The sequence below is a fragment of the Heloderma suspectum genome, chromosome 4 (genome assembly GCF_057233095.1).
Source record: "Heloderma suspectum isolate Gila_16-S chromosome 4, 16-S_ref, whole genome shotgun sequence".
Classification (NCBI taxonomy): Eukaryota; Metazoa; Chordata; class Lepidosauria; order Squamata; family Helodermatidae; genus Heloderma; species Heloderma suspectum.
The window spans coordinates 27,746,412-27,769,046 of NC_139461.1; the positions used below are offsets into that span (position 1 = coordinate 27,746,412).

Sequence of the window (22,635 nt, forward strand, 5' to 3'; positions counted from 1 at the left end):
AAACATTAAAAACAAAACTACAAGGGGGGTGTTTAAGCATTTATTTGGGGCACTCAGGAAGTCCAATTTAGCCAATTTGCCCTCTTCCTTGCTGGTCTCCCACCCCCAGGCCAACCCCCCCCCTTTAAAAAGGGAATCAGGGAGGGATAACAGGTGGCAGAGGGCATACCGGAGGTGGGCTACAGGCCCCAGTTCAAGTCAGGCCTATCCTGAAGGCCAGCCTATTCAAGCAGAGGAAGTTCACATATTAATCCCTCCTCTCTCAAATTCTCCTAGTTATAAACACATCAGTGCAAACTATATTTTTTCTTGTAAACCTGGGATTAAAACCAAGGTTTGAAGTGGTGGCTTGTTTGGTTGCAAACATGGTCATGATAACATCTGATGCCTTTTAAACTATAGTCTTCCTGAATGCATGTGTATCACAAAACCGTGGTTAATGCTGGGGTGGAGGAATCAGCCCAGAAGAGAGAGGGAAGAGGGAGCACCTGTTCATGAGTCTGGCTTCCAGTTTTTAAATCATATTTGCTGAGAGGCAGTCTTCCATCTCCATTAGGCCATTGCATTACCAGTATTGCTACTCAGTTCTATAGTTCAGCCAAGTGGACCACAAAAAAGCGTGGTCTACTGCAGCCTCCCCAGCCTGGTGTCTTCCAAATGTGTGGAACTACAATTCCCAGCATCTGGTGGGCACCAAGATTTATTTATTTATTTATTTATTTATTTATTTATATACCGCCCAATAGCCAAAGCTCTCTGGGTTGGTTCACAAAAATTAAAACCACAGGGCGCAACATAAAACAATATAAAAAATAAAAGCTCAGAACCACAGTATAACAATACAACCAGAATAAAACCTGGGGATGGCTGCTCTGCTGTGCAGGAGGAAAGCCATGGACTGCGCATGTGCTCACATTTTCCTCTTGCAGCATCAGCTGACACGTCTCTACAGATAATATTCTTTTGATAATATACTTTTGTCCACCTCTGGAGCCTGCAGTATTTCACTGCAGGGTTGTTACGGGGGCTGTACCTCTGAAACGGCTTCCAATAACTTATGTGCCCTCTACAAAACACCTTTTGGATAGGGTTGGAGTGGAATTCAGGAGCCCGTAAAGGAATGGGAGGAGCAAGGAGTCAAAGAATCAATGGCATGTACAGTGGCCCGGTTTCAGGTCTTAACTGGACTGGCACTCCTCCTTGTACAGTGGAGCGGTGGGCACACCCCACCATCACCCATGCATACACAGCGTAAGGTGGCTGCTGCACACGGAGGCCCATACATGCACAAGGTCGATTTGCGCTCTTCCCCCCTCTCCCTTTTTTTAAAAGGGAAAGAATTATGCATATCAGGCCTTGTGTTTAGCTCTAGGTCAGGGGTGGGGAACTTTTTTCAGCCTGAGGGCTGAATTCCAGTCTGGGAAAGGCAGTGCTGGTTCCCGGTTTTTGAGGGCCCTTGGGCAAGGCACACTCAACAGGCCCCCTCCCTCAGCGAGTCAGTCTTCTCACCACCATTCCCACCAGCTGCTATTGCTCCACCTCCTCTTTCTCCTCATTGCTCCCACTTGCTTGCTTGACAGGCAGAGAGCCAATGAGCAAGCAGGCAGTGGTATCTGCCACTCCTCTTTCCCACCACCACCATTGTCTGGGCAAAGCAAGAGGCAGGTGAACAAGTAGGTTGTACCGGTGAAGAGGAGGAGCAAGGCCAGGGGCCTCTTGTAAGTCAGTGGGCCTCTGCTGGGGTGTGGGCCCTTGGCAGGTGCCCAGCCATGCCTGCCCTTGATGCAAGGTCTCAGGGGCGGCATTCCATCTATGTCCGGGGCCTAAATGTGGTTATTACCAATTTTAAGCCTACTCAGAAGCAAGGAGGACAAGGCTTCTGCATCCCAAATATCAAGCTGCTGTATGTCTACTCAGATGTAAGCAGGACCGAATCACTCAGCTGCACTTTCAGATAGCATCCCAAGTCCCAAGCCTGTGCACGTCTATTCAGAAGATACGAGCTTTTCTCTGCCGAGAACTTTCTCAGGGCTCAGCCAGGGGAAAGCTCTTATCTCCAATCAGCTTTTCCTTAAAAAAAACAGGAGAGGAGGGGAGTCTTGAGAAAGAAGCTGCCAGGCTGGATGGGGAACAGCCAGAGGTTCCCCATCCTTGCTGTGGGTGCAGGTAGAGGAGAGGCTTTCTAGCCTGGTAAGTCTATTAATTCAGCCTAAGATGAAGGACTTGATTTGCACTGGAGCTGAGATGCTGAGCTCATAGTTCCCAGGTTAAGAGAAGGGCAATTCAAAGGAGCCCCCTCCATGCATACAGCCAATGCGTGGAGGGAGTCTATCAGCTCCTTTCAGTGTTCATCACACACACAGCCCTGCTACAGTTGTATGTGCATAGAGCCTCCATGCTATTGGGAGCCCTGCCCTATTGCAAAGGAGCTTTTCTGAACACCCCTAGAGTTGTAAAGGACCAAAAGGCCACTGAAACACGGGAAGCAACTGTTCTGCTAAGTTAGACTATTGGTCCCTCTAGCCCAGTATTGCCTACACTGACTGACAGTGGCTTTCCAGGAGATCAAGTGGATGGCTTTCCCATTGCCTGCTATCCAGTCTTTTTAAGTGGACAAGCTGGAGTTTGAACCTGGAAACTCCTGTGTGCAAAGCATGTGCCTGACGCCATCCATCAGGCCTCTCTCCAACATGTCATAAAGTGCAAGACAGGAAGCAGAGCAAATAGCTCAAACCTCCACATGCTGCAGAAGAGTTAACAAGAAAGAATTCTATTCTAGGTGCTGGCAGTTCCTTGCTGCACAGGCCAGGTCTGACCTTGCCTCGGTTATTCATACTCTAGCAACATCTATGCTAGACTACCATGATGTGCTCTCTATGGGGCTGCCTTTGAAGATGGTTTGGAAACTTCAGATGGTGCAGAATACAGCTGCCCAGATATTGGTGAGGGCAAAGCAGTTGCCTCATGTGACACACAAGTTGCACGGGTTGCCAGTTTGTTTCTGAGCCCAATTTAAAGCATCAGTTTTGGTCTTTGAAGGCTTAAACTATTTAGGTCCAATTTACTTAAAGGACGGCCATCGCCCATATTAGCCTGTCTGCACTGTAAGGTCAACAGCAGAGGCCCTTCTCTCTCATCTGCTGCTGGAGGCTGTTAGGCTGACAGGTATAAGGGACAGGGCTTTTTCTGCAGTGGCCCCACGCCTCTGGAATGGATGATCATCTGGGGTCTATCAGGCCCCATCTTTGCCTATCTTTAGGAAACCTCTGAAGACCCACATGTTGACTTTGACTTTCACTAGAGTTGTGTTTTACTTTGATGGATTCTTAGGCCACAGTTATTTTAGTATTCTCTTGGCTAGTTGTTTGTTATTTACTGGCATTTATTATGTGTATTGATTTTTTCTTGGTTCTATTATTGTATCGAGCTTTTAATATGTAAACCACTTTGAGAGGATTATACCCTGAAAGGTGACCAAAAATATTTTTAAAAAGGCCAACTAGTTTCCCTTTATTAAGTTTGTTGGTGGTGGTTTTCCTTTCCAGGTGTCAAGCCCCCGTCCAAATTCACCGCCGTTATCCATGCAGTTACTCCTTTAGTTTCTCAGTCTCAACCCGTGCTGAAACTCCTGGTTGCTGTCGCCAAATCCCAGTACTGTGCCCAGGTGAGAAATTACACTCGTCCCCCAGATAGTTGCCCAGTGGGGCCATGTCTCCGTAATTGCTAAGAATAAAAATCCAGTTTTCACTTATGCCTCTCATTTCATGTTGGTAAATATTGGCAATCTTTCTAATATAGGATGTCAGTAAATGCACCAAAATGTAAAGAGATGCAGATGGCCTTTATTACACATGAACATATGAAGCTGCCTTATATTGAGAGGGACTGAAGGTCTATCAAGCCCATTGTTGCCTGCTGTGGCTGGCAGTGCCTTTCTGGGGTCTCCAGCTGGAGCCTTTCCATAAAAAACATAAGAAGAGCCATGCTGGATCAGAAGAAAAGCCTATCCAGTCCAACATTCTGTTAGCGAAGTGGCCAACCAGATGCCCATGGGAAGCCTCCAAGCAGGACATGAGTGCAACAGCACCCTCCCACCCGTGTTCCCAGCAATTCCTTTACAGAGGCATGCTCTGTGGTTTATAATACTCGTAAATCAATAAATAAGTACTGCCTCTGATACTGGAGGTCATATATAGCCAACATGATTAGTAGTCATTGGTAGCCTTGCTATCATCCATTATCTGAGATCCTTTACTGGAGATGCCAGGGACTGAAAGCGGGACTTTCTCCATGCAAAGCATGTGGTCTACTACTAAGCTACGGCTTCTCCACCCTCACTAGAAGGTGCCATGCATTAAGTACCGATCCAGTTCAAACTGTATGAAATGGGGGTGGGGGAATGGACACGCAGGAGGGCTCCTTGGGGGATTGCAATCAGTAGCATCCTTGCAACAGGACTAATCTTTCATCTTAGTCTAACATCTGGTCATGGAATAATCTGTTGTTGTTGTTGTTGTTTCCACCACATCAGGCATATATATTATCAGGCTGGGAGCCCTCCATGCTTTAAAATAAGAAAAATCAGAATCCTGTGTCCAGAGAGTCTGAATTCTGCAACCTGTTTAAATTATTCATATTAAGTTTTGTATATTTTCTATTTGAATAATTCTGCAATTGTAACAATTTCGCGTGATCTGTTTACGCTGGTCATTGGAAAGGCTGAAGATCTATGAAAGACACTGAGGTCCTTTACCCAGCCACTAGAAATCTTGCTCATCTACCTCTCTGTTTTTCTGAGATTCCAGCAAGGGTTACCTACACGCTTCCAAGTGTATCCTTCAAATCAAAAGGACTAGCAACTTGCATTTTCTTAAATGAAAGCAGAGATTCTCAGGAAGCTGCATCCAGCTCCCAAACCACATCCTGCCATTCTTCTGTATTCTAGATAGGAATTGGATTGTTAGTATGCTTCTTTTTTTTAAGTTCTGAACTGTGGAGTAGTTAATTTGGCACTTGAGCCCCTCTTGGGGCTGTGATCACTGAAGGCCAGGGATAAGCAACCTGGTGCTCTCCAGATGTTTTGGATTACAGCTGTTTGCTGGCTTTGGCTTCTGGGAGGTGCAGTCTAAACATCTGGAGGGCACCAGGTTGGCTACCCCTGCTGTAGGCATGTTACTAACAGCGAGGGTTGATTTTCTTTTCAGATCATTGTCTTATGGAATTGTGATAAACCCCTCCCTGCTAAGCACCGCTGGCCCGCAACTGTTGTGCCTGTCATTGTCATTGAAGGAGAAAGCAAGGTAGGTAGATGCCCAGGGCTATTGGGCATGAGAACTGAGCAGCTATTAGCATGGGTGTTTATTTTTTGCTAATATATTTACTTTTGTTCCCCAGCTTGAAGGGAGGCTATATTTATTTAAACCATTTTTGCCCCACCTTCCCAAAAGCTCAAGGCAGCTTACAACCCATTTTTAAACCCAGAATAAAAAGAATGCTCAAAACACTTCATAAACATGTTACAATAATAATAAATAAAAACATTCCCAAGTACCCTGCCATCTATCTCTCAAAAGGAAAGGAAGGGTTCCTCTTGTGCAAGCACGGAGTCATTACTGACCCCTAGAGGGACGCTGTTTTTCCTCTGCGTTTTCCTGGCAGACTGTATAGTGGGGTGGATTGCCATTGCCTTCCCCAGTCCTAACTACCTTTCCCCCAGCAAGCTGGGTACTCATTTTACTGACCTCGGAAGGATGGAGGGCTGAGTCGACCTGAGCCACACCAAAAAAAATCTAACAATCCCGTCATTTCCTAAATATGAACTTTACTTAATTGCCTTCATACAGTTGTACTTTTTGAGGTGAGAGCATAATCCAGGAGCCGCTACCGAAAGGCCCTTGCTCCTTGTGGCAGGTAACATTATCACTTGCGTCAAGGGACATTTTTATTGTCATTTATTTATTTAAAACATCAGATTTCAGGGTGGTGAACATGTACAACATGTATAGGTAATAAATTATTAAAAACCTAACACAATAAAACAGCAGCGTTAACAACCATGATAAAAGACAGCGGGTAAAAAAATAAATTCAAGGCAGGGTAAAAGACTATACAAATTGAAATGTCTGGGTAAATAAAAACATCACAGTGGAATGAAAAGACAAAGTATCAGGATGTTGAATATGTATGTATGTATATTTGAAGTAGCCAATTGTGATGTAAGACCCTGATGCTGGGAAAGACTGAAGGCAAAAGGAGAAGGGGATAGCAGAGGATGAGATGGCTAGATAGCATCACCGATGCAATGAATATGACCTTGAGCACACTCCGGGAGAGAGCGCACGACAGGAAGGCCTGGCGTGCTGTGGTCCATGGGGTCACGAAGAGTCGGACACGACTGAACGACTGAACAACAACAAAGATAGAGCTAGATTTAGAACAGGAAACCTGAGTTCAAGTCCCTCCTTGGTTAAACAGTGAAAGGCTTCAGTGGACAGATCTGGAGTGACTGATAGCCATCATCCACTGTTGTTGCTGATGCTGTTTCTATTGCTGTTCCATTTTACAGACAAGAAAGGCTCCCAAAGTGGCTTACCATTTAAATCCACAGAGATACACTATAATTAGAGCTACGTTGGTGTTGGCACAGGGAGGGCAGTCTTCTTCAACCTCTGGAGCTTGGTGACACAATCCAGGTTCTAGGCTGTTCTATACACAGGGAGGGGATAGAAGGAGCTACAGATGGATGCCAGGGTTTGTTGATGGGGAAGCTGCCAACCCTTGGAAGCAGCCCTTCTGTCAATCTGTGGCATCTTCGGGCCCTTGGCAATTGGTTATGCAGTCCAGGCTCTCCTTTCCAAAGAACCATGAAGTAAGGGGGTTGGAAATAGGAAATAGTAGCTTGATCAGTGGTTCCTCAACCTGGTGCCCTGTGGCTAGGGGATGCTGGGAGTTGTAGTCCAACACATCTGGAGGGCACCAGGTTGGGGAAGGCGGTGCTAGATATTTTATGTCACTCGTTCTTCCTCTGCACCAGTGAAACGTTTGTGCAGCATATTTCCAGATCATGAGCAGGCGGCTGTGCTGACACCACAGTTTTGCGCTGGGCATTTGTAGGGAAACGCTTTACACGCACGCACTTCTGCGGACAGCCTGCAATGCGAATGCTAAATGGAGGTAATCTTGCTTTGAGTGGTGAGGAATATAGGGACGTAGTTCTGGGTGTTTTATCAGTCAGCTGTCCAGAGCAGAACAAATTTTCACTCTGAAGGTTTTTTCCCCCCAGGTGCTTTGCAGCTATTGAAAATGTATGGAGCTTGTCTTTGCTGTTTTCCCCCAGTAGGCTTAACAAGGGGAAAATCAGGGCACTGCTAAGCTGGCTGCTAAATAGGTTCCTGCCTCAGACAGTGTCTGTGTGAGCAGCACCAGGAGATTCACTGCAGGGCTAAGACAGGAGGGTGCTGTTTAGAAATTGCCCGCCTCTCTGGCCTTGATTGTCTCTCCCTCCCTCCGTTTTTTCTCCTTTCTTTCATATATTGGAGAGCCTGAGAAAACAAAACACCCCATCAGGTTCTAAAGCATGTGTAGGCACTCGCCTTGGAGCATGTAGAGACTACAAAGCAATCTGTACATGTGGGCAAGAGTGGGCCATTTCTCCTCTTGCACATTGGTCTATGCTCCAAAATGGATTCCTCCAAGGGAGGGAAGAAAACAAAGGGTCTCTTGACTTTAGACTGTCAAAGCGGCACATGTATGCTCTGAAACAGCTTTCCCCATCCTGGCACCCTCCAGATGTGTTGGACTACAACTCCCATCATCCCCAGGCCATTGGAGTGATGGGAGTTGTAGTCCAACACATCTGGAGGGTGCCAGTTTGGGAAAGACTATGCTAAACCAATAGACTTCACCTTTTCAGACCTAGGACTTGACCCATCTTAAGCCCAAAATGGCATTTGGGGGCCTGCTGCTCAAATGTTCAACATATATTTGGTATGGTGATAGCACTGCTCTTTTAACCCATCCTAAGTCAGGCTGCAACCCAGTGGTGAGCCTGGCCCAGTAGTTGAATCCCATTGCAAGAAACCAGGAGTAAGCAACCTGGTGCCCTCCAGATGTTTTGGCATATAACTCCCAGAATCCCTGTCCATTGGCCATGCTGGCTGGGGCAATGCAAGTTGTAGTCCAACACATCTGCAGAGCACCAGGTTGCTGATCCCTGCTCTAAACAAACATAAATTTGGGTCCCGGCTCCCTGGGTTGCTGGGGAACATATGTGAATATTCCAAACCAGTTGGGTCCCCACCAAAGAAATGTGATCAGCCCTACCCATGTGATTGGAATATGAATATACATGCTCCAATAGCGTGGGGTTGCAAAATGCTCCTTTAAAGCCTTCCTTTAAATTAGCTGTCACAACCACATGGTACGCCACTTGTTTGCAGCACAAGATTGCAGATTAGGTGGTTTTTCTCCACTGCAAATATGGAAAAATGTACTGTCCAGAGACCTTTAGGTAAAAGAGCCTCAATGTGTGGATGTGTATACTGGCTGTTAGGCTAAAAAGCACACTGAGAAAAACACCATATACACACCCCAGTTTGGCCTGCCACTCCTGTTTCCATCTGTATCCTAGAGCCAGGGAGATCGAATGGGAAAAGAGGGTTTGAGTCCTTGTGGCAAAAGCAGCTCAGAGAAGATGGAGTGGGGAGGGGAGGAAAGGAAAGGAAAGCCATGAAAAGAAGTAAGAATCTGTCCCACTGGTCGTCAGTACTGTCAGTTAGCTCAAAAGAATGCCCACAGTCACTTTGTGTAGAAAATTGTGCAAATCCCACATGTATATATCAACATTTGGGAATGTTACATGTGTGTAAATTTTAGGGGTGCTTCAGAAATTTGATCTTTGTGAATTCCGACATGAACTGACCATACTTCCTCGACTAATGTGGGGATCAGACCTTGGTTATCCTTTGGATTTCTCACTTCTCCAAATTTTGCAGTTCAATTCTTGGCTCAAAAACTTATCAAAAGGGGTTTAGAAAAGAGATTTTAAAATTCACAGATTAAAGGGCAGAACACACTTATGAATAAACACATGCAAAAGTGGCATGGACCAGAAATTGACTGATCTGTCCATCCCTAGTACATTTCAGCCTGCACATGCACTGAGAAGACACAGTTGCCCATGGTTTTCCAGCATGTGTGCATGCAGCTATTTGCTCACATGTAGGACGGTTGCATGATACAGGTTGCATATGACATCAATGCAAAATCTTACACAAAAGTGACTTTGTCTTAAGAATTTTGCAACAGAGAATTTGTGCTCACTTATTTTGTACAGCATTTTGTTTGCTTTGTTTTCACGCAATATATGGCAGGGTTATTGATTCTGAGGACCAGCATTATGCAGTGGTTAGAAATGGATTAGGGCTGGAGAGACCCAACTTCAAATCCCCATTCAGCTTGAAGCCCTCTCAGCCTAATCCACCTCACAGGGTTGTTGTGAGAATAAAAGTGGGAAGAGGGAACCATATATATCACCTTGAAGTTTTGGGGAGAGCATATATAATATACCCTTGTATCCCAGTGCTTTTCTTTCTCTCTCCCTCCCTCCCTCCCTCCCTGCTACATACACATACCAAAGACAAAGCGAAACAGCAATACCCAAGCATAACACAGGGCAAAACGGGGGCTGGAGAGGGCAGGCTGAACCCATGAGTCCTTGTAGGGCAACTGTTGCTAAAATGAATCGGTGGATTTCATAAAAGCACAATCAAGACATACACGGAACAAATGCATAGTAAGCTGCACCAGAATTAATTTTTTTCATATGAGACCAGACAGCCTCATTTCTTTTCCAGACCTTTCAGTTTGATTGGGTCATTTTCTCCATTAGTGCCATGCTGGAGAGTTAACTCATTCAGTGTGGCTGTGATGGGGGTGCTGCCCTGGGCAGCGTCGAGTCTCAAGACCTTTGCACTGATACTCTTTGTCCACTCTGCAGGTTATGAGCAGTCGTTTCCTGCCCTATGAGAACATTGTCACAGATGCTGTTCTAAGCCTCGACGAAGATACGGTGCTTTCAACCACTGAGGTGAGACCTTCCTCCGTTCAAGTCTGCTGGCTGCACAGCTTTGCTCTTTGCCTTTCCTAAGTCATGCTTGTGATGTTGTGTGCATTGTAGCTTAGTGCAGGGGCATTGCTAGCCATGGGCCCCCACCCCAAATATTTCCCCCAGCCCCCATGGGTGCCAATGGAAGCTTTTTTTTCTAAGCTTAGTTGTGGGGGGGGGGGGCCCCTCAAAGGATTCATGAAAAAATGTGTAACATCCACTCTTGTTTGTATATATTTTCACACCTGTTCACAGCCATTGCAAATTAATTGTAACCAAAGAGGAACGATGCATTTAGGATGATCTGGGGCTGGGATGCAAATTGAAGTATTTATTTTATTGGAGTGATTCGGGAAATGGGAAATTAATTGGCTGGCTTGGAAATTTAAATACATCCTAGTAATTGTTTTTAAATGTGTGTATGGAGAGATAAATTAGCATGTGTACCATTTATGCAGATTTGTGCCCTATGGGCCTTGGCCCCAAATCTTTTACGAGCCTAGCAACACCCTGGCATAGTGTAACCGCTCACCAGATGGCTGGAGCTGAGACATTGTATCAGGATTACACCCTTGGGCATTAGAGTTGGACCCTATCCCTCAGATCTTGACTGGTGCCACTAACACACCAAAGCCCTATTCAGGTGTTCAGGATCTGTGTAGGATCAACACATGAGGAGAAGGAGCCCTCCAGCTCCATGCCCCTCCTCAAGTGTTTCCGTCACCCTGCACACATGGAGGGCAACGGACTGAAGAAGAGAGCTTCCTGTATTTGTGGAGGCTCTCCACATGAGCCAAGAACCTGGAAAATACATATCCCGGATCGCATGGAGAGTATTCACGGATGCAGGAGGGTGTTCTCTTCAGACTGTTGCCCTACACGAGTACAGGGTGACAGTAACACCCTAGGAAACGGGCAGGGGGGAATGGGGCTAGAGTATTCCTCCTCTCATGTTAATTCTATACCGTTCTTGAACACCTGAATAGGGCTCAAGTCTTAACCTTCTGCACTACTGCAAAGACAAAAGGATTGACACACCAGTCAGAAGTTAAATCAGGGTTGAGATTCACTTCATTAGATCATGATGCCTTCGTAGTGGAAGCTTCTGCCACCAATTTGGATGGCATTAAAAGGGGGTTAGACAAATTCCTAGAGGATAAGGCTATCCATGGTTGCTAGTCCTGATGCCTGTGTGCTCCCTCCAATATCAGAGGCAGGATGTCTATGTACACCAGTTGCTGGGGAACATGGGTGGGAGGGTGCTGTTGCACTCCTGTCCTGCTTGTGGGTTTCCCGTGGGCAGCTGGTTGGTCACTGCATGAACAGAATGCTGGACTAGTTGGACCCTTGGTCTGATCCAGCAGGGCTCTTCTGATGTTCTTACTAATGATCAGATGTCCATGGATCCTCATAGAATCATAGAATAGTAGGGTTGGAAGGGGCCTACAAGGCCATCGAGTCCAACCCCCTGCTCAATACAGGAATCCAAGTCAGAGCATCCCTGACAAATGGCTGTCCAGCCTCGTCTTGAAGGCCTCCAGTGTGGGAGGGCCCAACACCTCCCCAGGTAATTGGTTCCATTGTCGTATTGCTCTTACAGTCAGGAAGTTTTTCCTGATGTTCAGCCGGAATCTGGCTTCCTGTCACTTGAGCTCATGATTCCGTGTCCTGCACTCTGGGATGATCAAGAAGAGATCCTGGCCTTCTTCTCTGTGACAACCTTTCAAATACTTGAAGAGTGCTATCATATCTCCCCTCAGTCTTCTCTTCTCGAGGCTAAACATGCCCAGTTCTTTCAGTCTGTCTTCATAGGGCTTTGTTTCCAGTCCCCTGATCATCTTTGTTGCCCTCCTCTGAACCCTCTCCAGTTTGTCTGCATCCTTAAAGTGTGGTGCCCAGAACTGGACACAGTACTCCGGATGAGACCTAACCAGTGCTGAGTAGAGGGGAACTAGTACTTCTTGGGATTTGGAAGCTATGCTTCTATTAATGCAGCCCAAAAGAGCATTTGCCTTTTTTGCAGCCACATCACATTGTTGGCTCATATTCAGCTTGTGATCGACAACAATTCCAAGATCCTTCTCGCTTGTAGTGTGGTTGAGCCACATATCCCCCATCTTGTAAGTGTGCATTTGGTTTCTTTTTCCTAGGTGCTGAACTTGGCATTGATCCCTATTAAATGTCATTCTGTTGCTTTCCGCCCAGCGCTCCAGTCTATCCAGATCACTTTGAATTTTGTTTCTGTCTTCCAAAGTATTAGCTATCCCACCCAATTTTGTGTCATCTGCAAATTTGATCAGCATTCCCTGCACCTCCTCCTCCAAGTCATTAATACAAATGTTGAAGAGCACTGGGCCCAGGACTGAGCCCTGCGGTACCCCACTCATTACCTCTCCCCAGCTTGAGAAGGTCCCATTGATAAGCACTCTTTGAGTCCGATTCTGTAGCCAACTGTGGATCCACCGGATCGTTGTTTCATCTAGCCCACTTTGAGCTAGTTTGCTCATCAGGATATCATGGGGCACTTTGTCGAAAGCTTTGCTGAAGTCGAGGTATATGATGTCTACAGCATTCCCACGGTCTACAAGGGAGGTTACTTGATCAAAAAATGAGATCAGATTTGTCTGGCAGGACTTGTTTTTGACAAATCCATATTGGCTTCGAGTAATCACTGCATTGTTTTCAAGGTGCTTCCAGATGGATTCCTTTATCATCTGTTCCAGAACTTTCCCAGGGATTGATGTCAGACTGACTGGTCTGTAGTTCCCAGGTTCTGGCATCCCAATTCCGTTCCTCCTATCCAGCCTGGAGAGTTCCACTGAAATGGCACTTAGTTTGCAAAGAAGGGTGGATGTTGGCTTGCCACAGCTCAGTCCCTTGTCACGGCATGGCCCTTCAGTATCCTGTCTAGAACTTTGTTCCTCACATCTGTCAGAAGTAAAATACGTTGTGCAAAACCAACAAATCTATGCAGGTTGCAGAATTCCCATTTTCCTGGCACAGTATTTTTGGATTGTTTTAAAAGAGCCAAGCTTCCACAGCCCTGGCCTAGGGCCACCCGTTCAAAGCCACATCACTGCTCGCAAAGCAAACATTTCCGCCTAGATGCCTGTGTTTGATTGCTGCGTCCCACCCACATATCAGAGCTGAACCCAATCTCTCTCTCTTTCTTTAAATGAAAGGAGACCCCTTATACTTGAGACTTCAGAGCTGTTGTGCCAAAAGCAAGATTGCTCTCAAGGAAAAAGGCATGGGGCGGGGGGAGCCCACTGTAGAAATCCAATTTTTACAACTGGGATGAGTATTGATTTCTAGCACCTCTTTCTGCAAAGCGAAGGGGGAAACCAGCGACTGTTTATATAACACTGGAATATATCGGAAATACATTATTAATGGCAGCTGTGGGAAAGCTTTGGGTCTTTACTGTCTCTTTTGATTTTAGTGCTCTCCTTTTTCTCTTTCCCGGTAGTTTCTTTCTTCTCCCATCCACTCCCTCTAAATGGGCGGCTTCTCCCTTAGAATTGGCAACTGCTGCTCTGGCTTCCAAGAGGGTGGCAGCCCCAGGCAGCGTTTCAGGGATCCATCTGCTTGGGAGTATGTCACCTTAGTGCTCCAACCGCTGTACTGGCTCCATCTGTATCTTTCGCCCATTCGCAATTCAGTGGGCTGGTTATAGCCTGCAAGGACGGTACCCATCAGGGAAGAGGGGCCTCTGTATTGCCAGCATGACAGGCAGGATGTCCTTTACCTTAGAAGAAATTGAAGACAGTTGCCTCTTCAGTCTTCATCAGGGTTAATTCCAGAGCGGCTAGCATGTGGATACAGCAATACGGACTCCACTTCTCTGTACTTGTTCACTAATGAAGAAAGTTGGGCAGGCACAAGTTATCAGTGCTGCTTGTTGAGAGAAACGGGATCTGAGCACCTTAACCCTGCTGCAGAATTTCCTCCATGCTGAGCAAATAAGGCTTGAATAGGGATCGAAATACAACCCACAGTTTGTACCTGTACAGCAGGGTTGGGGGCCACTTTCAGCCCAAGGGCCAAACTCAGTTTTGGAGAAGTACCAGCATCTTTTTAGCTTAAGGCTCTAGCTTCCAGAAAGTGAGCAAGCCCTAGGAGAGGCATTTCAACCTTTTAGAATAGGGGAAAAGCAGCACCAAAGCCAGGAAACTACCAGATAATCGGTGATTGGGGAAAAGAGGGTGGGACCAGATTTGGCCTAGAGACCTGAGGTTCTGCACCCCTGCTCTAGGTCTTTATCTATTTTTAAAGAAACACTTTGCAACATTCAACCAAGAAACAGAGCGGTGGCAGTTTTCACTGCCACTAGTCCCAGCCATGTTCCCGTCTGCCCCATTAATTCATTCTGGAATTCATATAAAGGTCTTTTTACCCCAGTTTTCCTTGCAGGAGCTCAGGGCTGCATACAGGAGGCAGCCCAGGCAGACCCCCATCCAAGCACTGGCCCAGACCTCCTTAGCTTTTCATCAAGGTGGCTGCCTCATGGTGCCATCAGGCCAGGCCTGGGACAGACTTACCACTCTGTTGGTGGCTGCGGGGGATAAAAGTGAAGTTCTGCGTTTGGGCAGGGTTTCTAGCACCCTGGCACTTGCATGGCTTGTCTTCCCACCGACACAGACCCCACACAGGCAGGGCAGTGCATCACTCTGTGCAGAGCACATGTTGCACTGCCAGGGTGTTGGCAATGTATGGTCCTTCCTTCTGCAATGGTGTTCTCTGATTGTAAGTTACAACCAGCACCATTCCATTGTGAATGAGAAGGAAGAGGATCTGGCTAGAAGCTCCATTAGGTTCGGTCCAACCCTGTTGTGTTTTGAAATCTGTACCTAGTGTCATTATTTGTTCTTGTGTAATGGTGCCTGCTGTTACCCACTGTTAGTAGTGTTGTTTAGCTTTTCTAAAATGAATTATTCATCAATCACAGAAATACTTCCAACCGGCCATCCAAAATAATATAAGCAGAGCCCCACCTGAATCTGACCAAAGGCCCATCTAATTGAGCATTCTGCATCCCACAGTGGCCGGCCAGCTGCTTCTGGGAAGCCCACAAGCAGGACCTGGAAGCATTAGCCCATCCCTGCAGTTGCTCCCCAGCAAATGGTATTCAGTGATACACTACTTTGGAAGCTGGAGGCTCCAAATAGCTAATGTGACTAACATCCACTGATGTACCTATTTTGCAGCAGTGGGTTGGATCCAGACTAGAGATGGGGAGGCCTGGGGAAAAGACCAAGAAAAAATGGGGGAAAACCCCAGAAAAATTAGGGAAACCCCATTTTTTCCTATTTTTCCACTCAGGTATTTTTGGAAAAGTGGGGCCGGGGAATGTGTTTTCCCTGAATTTTCTGGGTTTCCTCCAGTTTTCCCCCTAAGACTTCACATCTCTAATCCAGACTAAGATAGCTAAATTTAGGACCCCTTGAAACCAAGGGGGAAGCTAGACATTATTTAACTTAATTTCCTCTGGAATCAGTGGGAACTAGGTTCAACTGGTTTCGTCTGGATCCAACCCAATGTCTTTAGTCACCTTCTTAAAGCTATCTAGGCCACATCTTGTAGGAATGACATGACACTTGAACCCAGAGCTGTTAGCAATGATGCTTTAAAGCTCCTTGAATTCCTTACCTCGCACCCAAAGAACAGAAAGCAAGTGAATGCAGACCATTATTGCCCATAATATTTGATGTTTAATATTCGATCGTATTTTCCATTTTGAACTGTGCTTTCCAATTTGAATGATAAAACCTCAGAAAAGCCCCACGTGGTTTCCTCTGTCCTTTCTTCTTCTTTTTTACCATTAATGAAGGTTTTGCCCTTCTCATTCATAATGAAATGAAGTATTAAGCCTTTTATTCCTCAGGGTAAGAGTCCAAAACTCCATTCTGCGTGCAGGGAGGGACATGTATGTGTCTCATAATTAGAAATCAGTGTGGGTTTAGGGAGAGGGAAAAGCAGACAAGAGACGAGCAGACTCCCCCCACCCCACCCCTGCACACCAGTTACTCTGCATTGCTTCTGTACATTCACTTCAAAGGGAAATTGTTAGTGGCTATGAGACTCAATGTAACGTATCTTCTACAGCAATATTTAACCTGAGGTAATCTTTGGAGGCCCTCCTGTGGGAGCCCCCACCAGAGGAGGCTGAATGGGTGGCTACAAGAGAGAGAGCCTTCTCAGCAGTGGCACCCCACTTATGGAATAAACTCCCCAACCGAGCGCCTACGTTGTTATGTTTTTGGTGCCATGCAAAGACCTTTCTTTCCCTCCAGGAATTTTAGAGACCTAATTCTAGATTGTATGGCTGTTCTATCCCTGCACTGCTTGTGGTTTTGTATTGCATTGTCTTTTATTCTTTTAATTAGTTGTATTGTCTTTTACATTTTTAACTGTTTGTATGGCATTTTAGTCTTTTAACTGTTTGTAAACCACCCAGAGAACATTGGTTATAATACTGGTTATAATAAATAATAAATTATAAGTAAACAAACGTTTTTGCAACCACGGGTGCACTTGCGGTGTGATGTGCAGAACACACCAGTGACGTAGCCCCTTCCTAGAAGACAGACAATCAAACCAGACGGAGCAGAGTTGGAAGGAAGATCTAGAAGTGGCCACAATAGCATGGGGAGGGCCTTGGGAAAGAGATGGGCATCGATTGACCAGGGGAGCAACCCACAGAAACAGTGTAGGAGAAATGAGTAACCTATTGGTAGCACTAAGACTTAAGGATGGAGGGATTCCCTGCCTTCTGGTCCATGGGGGTATCCGCGGGGGGGGGGGGAGATCCGTTCCTCCCCCCCCGGAATCCTCCGAAGTGGCTCTGGGTCCGGAGCCTTTCACAGAGCTGCACTCTGGCTCTGTAGCATAATGGTGGCCGCCATTACCATATTCCTGGGAGAAATACAGCCGCAAATGGCATAGTGGATGCCACTTGCGGCTGTAAAGCTCTGGGTTTTTTTTACCTAAATAGAGCCATAAACGGCTGCATTTAGGTTAAACTCAGGGCTTTATGGCCGCAAGTGGCATCCAATATGCCATTTGCATCTGTGTTTAGCCTACCGCAGGAAAAATCACAAACGCTACGGAGCCGGAGTGCCGGTCTGAGGAAAATCCCCCAGAGCTGGAGGTAAGTTGAGCCATTCTGCTGCAGATTCCGGAGGCTGGATTCCAAAGAATCTGGCTTCATTTGAGTTCATGGCAGAATTCTCTACTAAGAATTCTCTACTAAGGCTACTACCTTTCCTCCAGTCATAGGATGATAGCATTAGAGGTCATCTAGTCCAGTGGAGGCTGGTGGCTCCGATGTCAGTGGGGTGGTGAATCCGCTCTGGGTTTCAGTCAGAGCCAGTTAGAACTCTAAAGGAGCTATCCAAGAAGCACCTTGGAAAGCTCTTTTAGAGTTCTGACTGGAACCTGGAGCGGATTCACTGTCCCACGGACATCGGAGCCACCAGCCTCCACTGATCTAGTCCAATACCCTGTTCAATGAATCTAGGATGTAGGATGCATCCATGAGAGTTGACTGTTCCACTTTTGCTTAAATGCCTCCACTCAATACCAGGAGGGTGGAATTGCATACGGTTATCTATAGCTCAGTGGCAGAGCACATGTCTGGCATGCAGAAGGTTCGGCAGCTGCACAGCACTCCCTGCAACGTGTCATTCTACCTTCAGTCTGTATGTACTCTGTCTGTTTTGCTTATCTGATGAAGGAGGCCCGCGTCCTTGTGTGTAGATGCTTGTACTCGGAGCACGGGTGCCAGGGGGGCAGGGCCAACGGGGTATGTGGTGTGGGAAGTGGGACTGGTCAGCACAGCTCCGCTCCCCACTCAGGCTTTGATTGGATGCATGCGTACGTTTGTGTGCAAAGAGCTGTTTTCTCTGAAAAATTATCCCACAATGAGCCTGTTAGGCTCAGTTCACACTTAATGCTAAACCGCACATGTAAGGTTTGGGAGTGGGCCACGGGATCCCTTGCTCTGCTCTCTCAAGCATGAATTCCCCCCTCCCCCAACCCAGTTCAGCATTTTGTGTAACATTCACCAGCCAGGGGTTAAACTGAACGTTAACTTTGGAAGCCCTGATGAAACCCCAGTTCTTAAGGCGAGTTTAGCAGTGTCTCCACGTTCCATTTTAGCTCAGATTAGGAACATAGGAAGCCGTCTTATTCTGAGCCAGGCACTGGGTCCATCCCACCCAGCATTGTCGGCACTGACTGGGAGCGGCTCTCCAGGGTTGCAGGAAGACATATTTCCCAGCCTGTCCACATATGCCAGGAGTTGAACATGGTGCGCTATCACTGTGCAATGGCCAGGCACGTGTAGCACTGAAATTGTGTGCTGATGGTGTAGAGGAAATGTGAATGCTAGTGGAATCCCTGAACCTTTTGAGGCTTCAGGTGTTTAATGTTTAATTGCTGATCCATTATTGTTTTATTGTGAAATACTTTTGAATTATTTCACCGCCTGAAACCCAAATCAGATGAAGGGCAGTTTATAAGCATTATGAATAAATAACAATCCCATGGCCCGCTCTAGATTTCTAAACATTGCTCAGTGTTAGGCATGTGAATCACATACAGGATCCTTTGCCATTTTGCTGTCTCCCCTAACACAGCATTCCTTCTGCAGTTTAAGTTTAGTCCTTTCAAGAAAACAGATGTCGATTTCATAGCAAAGGGCCTTAAGGTGACCATTGGTGCTTTGACATAATAATGATTTGAATGTGATCGTTGTTGATGCAGGAAGAACCCATTTTGTCTAAACTGCCTTCCAAATGAGCAAGAGAACTTGCTTTATAGGCGTCCTATAAATACAAATAAATACGTTTTACATTGCTTGAAACAACTTGAAAGATGGGACTGGGTCTAAAGCTCTAGCTCCAGGATGTGTGTGGTCCTTCACTTTCCCAAAATAAGTTTCAGTTTAGGAAGGTCAGATAAGAATTGCAAGGGGGGGGACCTTCCCCCCCCCTTTTAAGTGTAATGTGCTACATCTGGTACAAACATGTACCCTTAATGTTACATCTTAATTTGAAGCTCCCTTAGAATAGATTCAATGAGACAATGTGAGAGTCTCCAGGTGTGCTGAATTTCCCATAATGCATCTCTTCAGCAGGGATGACATGAGCCCCTGGTTTCTCATAGAAAAGCAGCCAGAGGAGGGCATCATGGAATCTAGGGTAGGCAGTTATATGTTCACTGTCTATTTTGTTCCCCACTGAAGCTAACTTAAGGAAGGTTTTTGAGCAGAGTGGTATGGGGAGTTGATAGGTTCTGGAATTTCCTTCTGTTGAAAATGTCATTTTTTCCATTCTCTCCACCCAGTGGTAAAAAGTGACATTCCCACCCCCCACAAAAGTGGATAAAAGCAACTCTCGTTCACTCCAGTAAACATACAACTCCCATACGCACACAATTCTCTGTGAGTTGTAAACTTTTTCTGTGCAAAAAGTCATGCCTGCAAAATGTTAATGTGATTCTCTGGAGCTCTAGGCTCCTGTTAACAGGAAAACATTAAAATGTGCATAATTATAGGGCAAAATGTCAAGCAGTCAGTTTAATTTACTGATGAATACAGAGAATTAATGTTTTGCAACAGTTCCAAGATTGCAAATTATGAATTAGTGAAAAGGTAATATTTTGTTTTGCTGACATTTTTGAGACTGTTTGATTACTGCTTGCCACATGTGGTCTGCTTGCTTTTTCTTGCCTGCAGGTGGATTTTGCCTTTACTGTTTGGCAGAGCTTCCCGGAGAGAATTGTCGGCTACCCAGCTCGCAGCCATTTTTGGGACAACACTAAGGAAAGGTGGGGCTACACATCGAAATGGACTAACGACTATTCCATGGTATTGACTGGAGCTGCTATTTACCACAAGTAAGAATTGGGAGCATCCCATGTATTTAACACCAGCTTTAAAAGTCCCACCAAAAGGAAACTGGTTTGTTTTTTTTAAATGGAGCTCAAATATGCTCCTGTATTTAATTAGAGAAACTGGGTTTAATCGGGGTTTTCAAGGTGGCCCTATTCAGGCATTCTAAGTCCCCATGCTGTTAGAATCACCCAATAGAAAATAGGGGCAATTGTATTAGCCCCGTCCCCTCCATCGTCCGCCACGTGTTGGAGGGTGAATGTCTGCAGGGGTGAGCCCACTGTCCTTGTGTAGGGTACTGACACAATTTAGAACCCTGATCTTCCAGGGTTCTAACTCTCCCAAGGGTTCTAAAGCATGCAGGACACATACACAGATACAACAGGCTTCCTAAATGCAACTGCTTTGACTGAAGGGGGCGGTGTACTCGGCTGTAAATTGGCAAGCGTCCTTACCAGTCCCAGGTTTAAAGGCTACTTCGGTAGCATTGCACAAAGTGGGCTGTTGTGTGGTGCAATCCTATACACGTCTACTCAGAAGGCAAGCACCAATGGGACTTCCTCTGCGGTGTGTATAGGATTTGAGCGTTTTGCATTTTATTTTTTAACTAATGTACATATGTACCAAATAGATATTTGGAATTTTTATTATTGGGAGAGAGAAAGACAGTCACACATTTTAAAGGGACTGAAGGCTGATCCACTGTACTTTATGAACTTGGATTCCAGTGGTACTTGAGCTTAAACAGCAACATACATTTATTTGATTATTTATTTATTTGATTTCTATACTGCTCAATAGCTGAAGCTGTCTGGGCAGCTTGCAAAAATTAAAACCAAAAAGCACACAGTAAAACAATATAAAATATAAAAAAACCACAGTATAACAATACAACCAGAATAAAACCTAGCAGCAATGTTTTAAAATGCAGATTTAAAACAGCAGAGCTAAAAACGTGTACACCACTTTCAGTCGTGCAACTCTGAAAAAGAGTTTCAGATTTTTAAAATACTTTCTGAAACAGACATTATAATGCCCGTTCTTGTACCCTGTGTGCTACATTTAACAAAATACTACACTTAACAAAAAAATTGTTAAAAACAATGTCTGTTGACATTCTTGGACCCTTTGATGATTCGATCCCCAAGCCTAACAAATGGTTAACACAAACTTTATTTATTTAAAGCATTTGTATCCCGCCCTACATCATTAAGATCTTAGGGTGGTGTACAGATAAAATCAATTTAAGCAGTATAAAACAATAAATAATGTAAACACCTAAAAACATACTAAACCATTAAACAAGCTAATACCAATTAAAATCTAAAACGATAGAACAGTTAAAACAGTGTGCTACTTTAGGGAATGCATTTAGCCCTCAAAGGCTTTGGTAAAAAGCCATGTTTTTCCTTGACGCTGAAATAAGACCAATGTCTGCACCAATGGGGCCTCCAAAGAGAGGGCATTCCACAACCAGGGTGCCACAGCAGAGAAGGCCCTCTCCCACGTCCCACTATAGTGTATGTCTCCCACTGCTGGGGTGCAGAGGAGGGCCCCTCCAACAGATCTCAGTACTCAGGCAGGCATAAATAGGGAGAGGTGCTCTCTCAAAGATCGAGGCCCCAAGCCACTTAGGGTTTTAAATGTCATCGCTTCTTGTGATTCAGCTTCCCAAACTGTACAGACAGTTTGGTCACAAAAGTGATTTCCTGTGGTTTATGTCTGCAATGGGGAGCCCACACTGCATTATTTATCTGTCTATTTATAATATCTTCATGATGCCTAATACATCAAAATCCCAACTTGTGTAGGCTTCCTGCATAATTTGGGACCCTGATCTTCCAGGGTTCTAAATCATGTGCAGTGAGGGGGGTGGGGGTACACAAAGAGAAAAGGCTTCTTTCTGCAGACATCCCCTCTCCAACTCAGGCGGGGCAATGGGAATGAGGATGGTGCCAGGGGCAGAGTAGATGGAGGAAGTGTGCTCCTCCCCACTCATCCTCGTGCGATTCTAATAGGGTATGAGTTGAAGAGCGTCCTGGGGTACATTTTATTTAACCCATGTTCCTGATGTTCACATACATAATGCCAAAATGGGTGTGTGGGGGGGCAGGATGAATTGGCACACTTAGAGTGGGGAGGCAATAGGAGGGAAGTACAACTCTGCACCCCACTCCTGGTCCCGTCCTTATGGAGGACGGGTGAGGTGCCAGATTTGTGGAGGAGGGCTAATGTTGTCCCTATCTCCGAAAAGGGTAAAAAGGAGGAACCTGGGAACTACAGACCAGTCAGTCTGACATCAATCCCTGGGAAAATTCTGGAGCAGATGATAAAGCAATCCATCTGGAAGCACCTTGAAAACAATGGAGTGATTACTCGAAGCCAACATGGTTTGTCAAGAACAAATCCTGCCAGACGAATCTGATCTCATGTTTTGATCATGTAACCACCCTTGTGGACTGTGGGAATGCTCTGGACGTAATATACTTTGACTTCAGCAGAGCTTTCGACAAAGTGCCCCAGGATATCCTGATGAGCAAACTGGTGCAAAGTGGTCTAGGTGAAACAATGATCCACAGGTGGATCCACAATTGGCTACAGAATCGGACTCAAAGAGTGCTTATCAATGGGACCT

General features: G+C 45.7%; 1 protein-coding gene across 2 annotated transcripts in view; it reads left to right on the forward strand.

Annotated features, from left to right (window-relative positions):
- EXT1 (exostosin glycosyltransferase 1) overlaps window positions 1-22,635 on the forward strand; it is a 291,828-nt gene that overhangs the window by 264,002 nt on the left and 5,191 nt on the right. For both annotated transcript variants that reach the window (XM_084848907.1, XM_084848908.1), the window contains exons 7-10: window positions 3,546-3,664; window positions 5,205-5,300; window positions 9,998-10,087; window positions 19,845-20,005. In XM_084848907.1, the coding sequence (XP_084705033.1) occupies window positions 3,546-3,664; window positions 5,205-5,300; window positions 9,998-10,087; window positions 19,845-20,005 (466 nt within the window). The remainder of the gene's footprint in view (window positions 1-3,545; window positions 3,665-5,204; window positions 5,301-9,997; window positions 10,088-19,844; window positions 20,006-22,635) is intronic.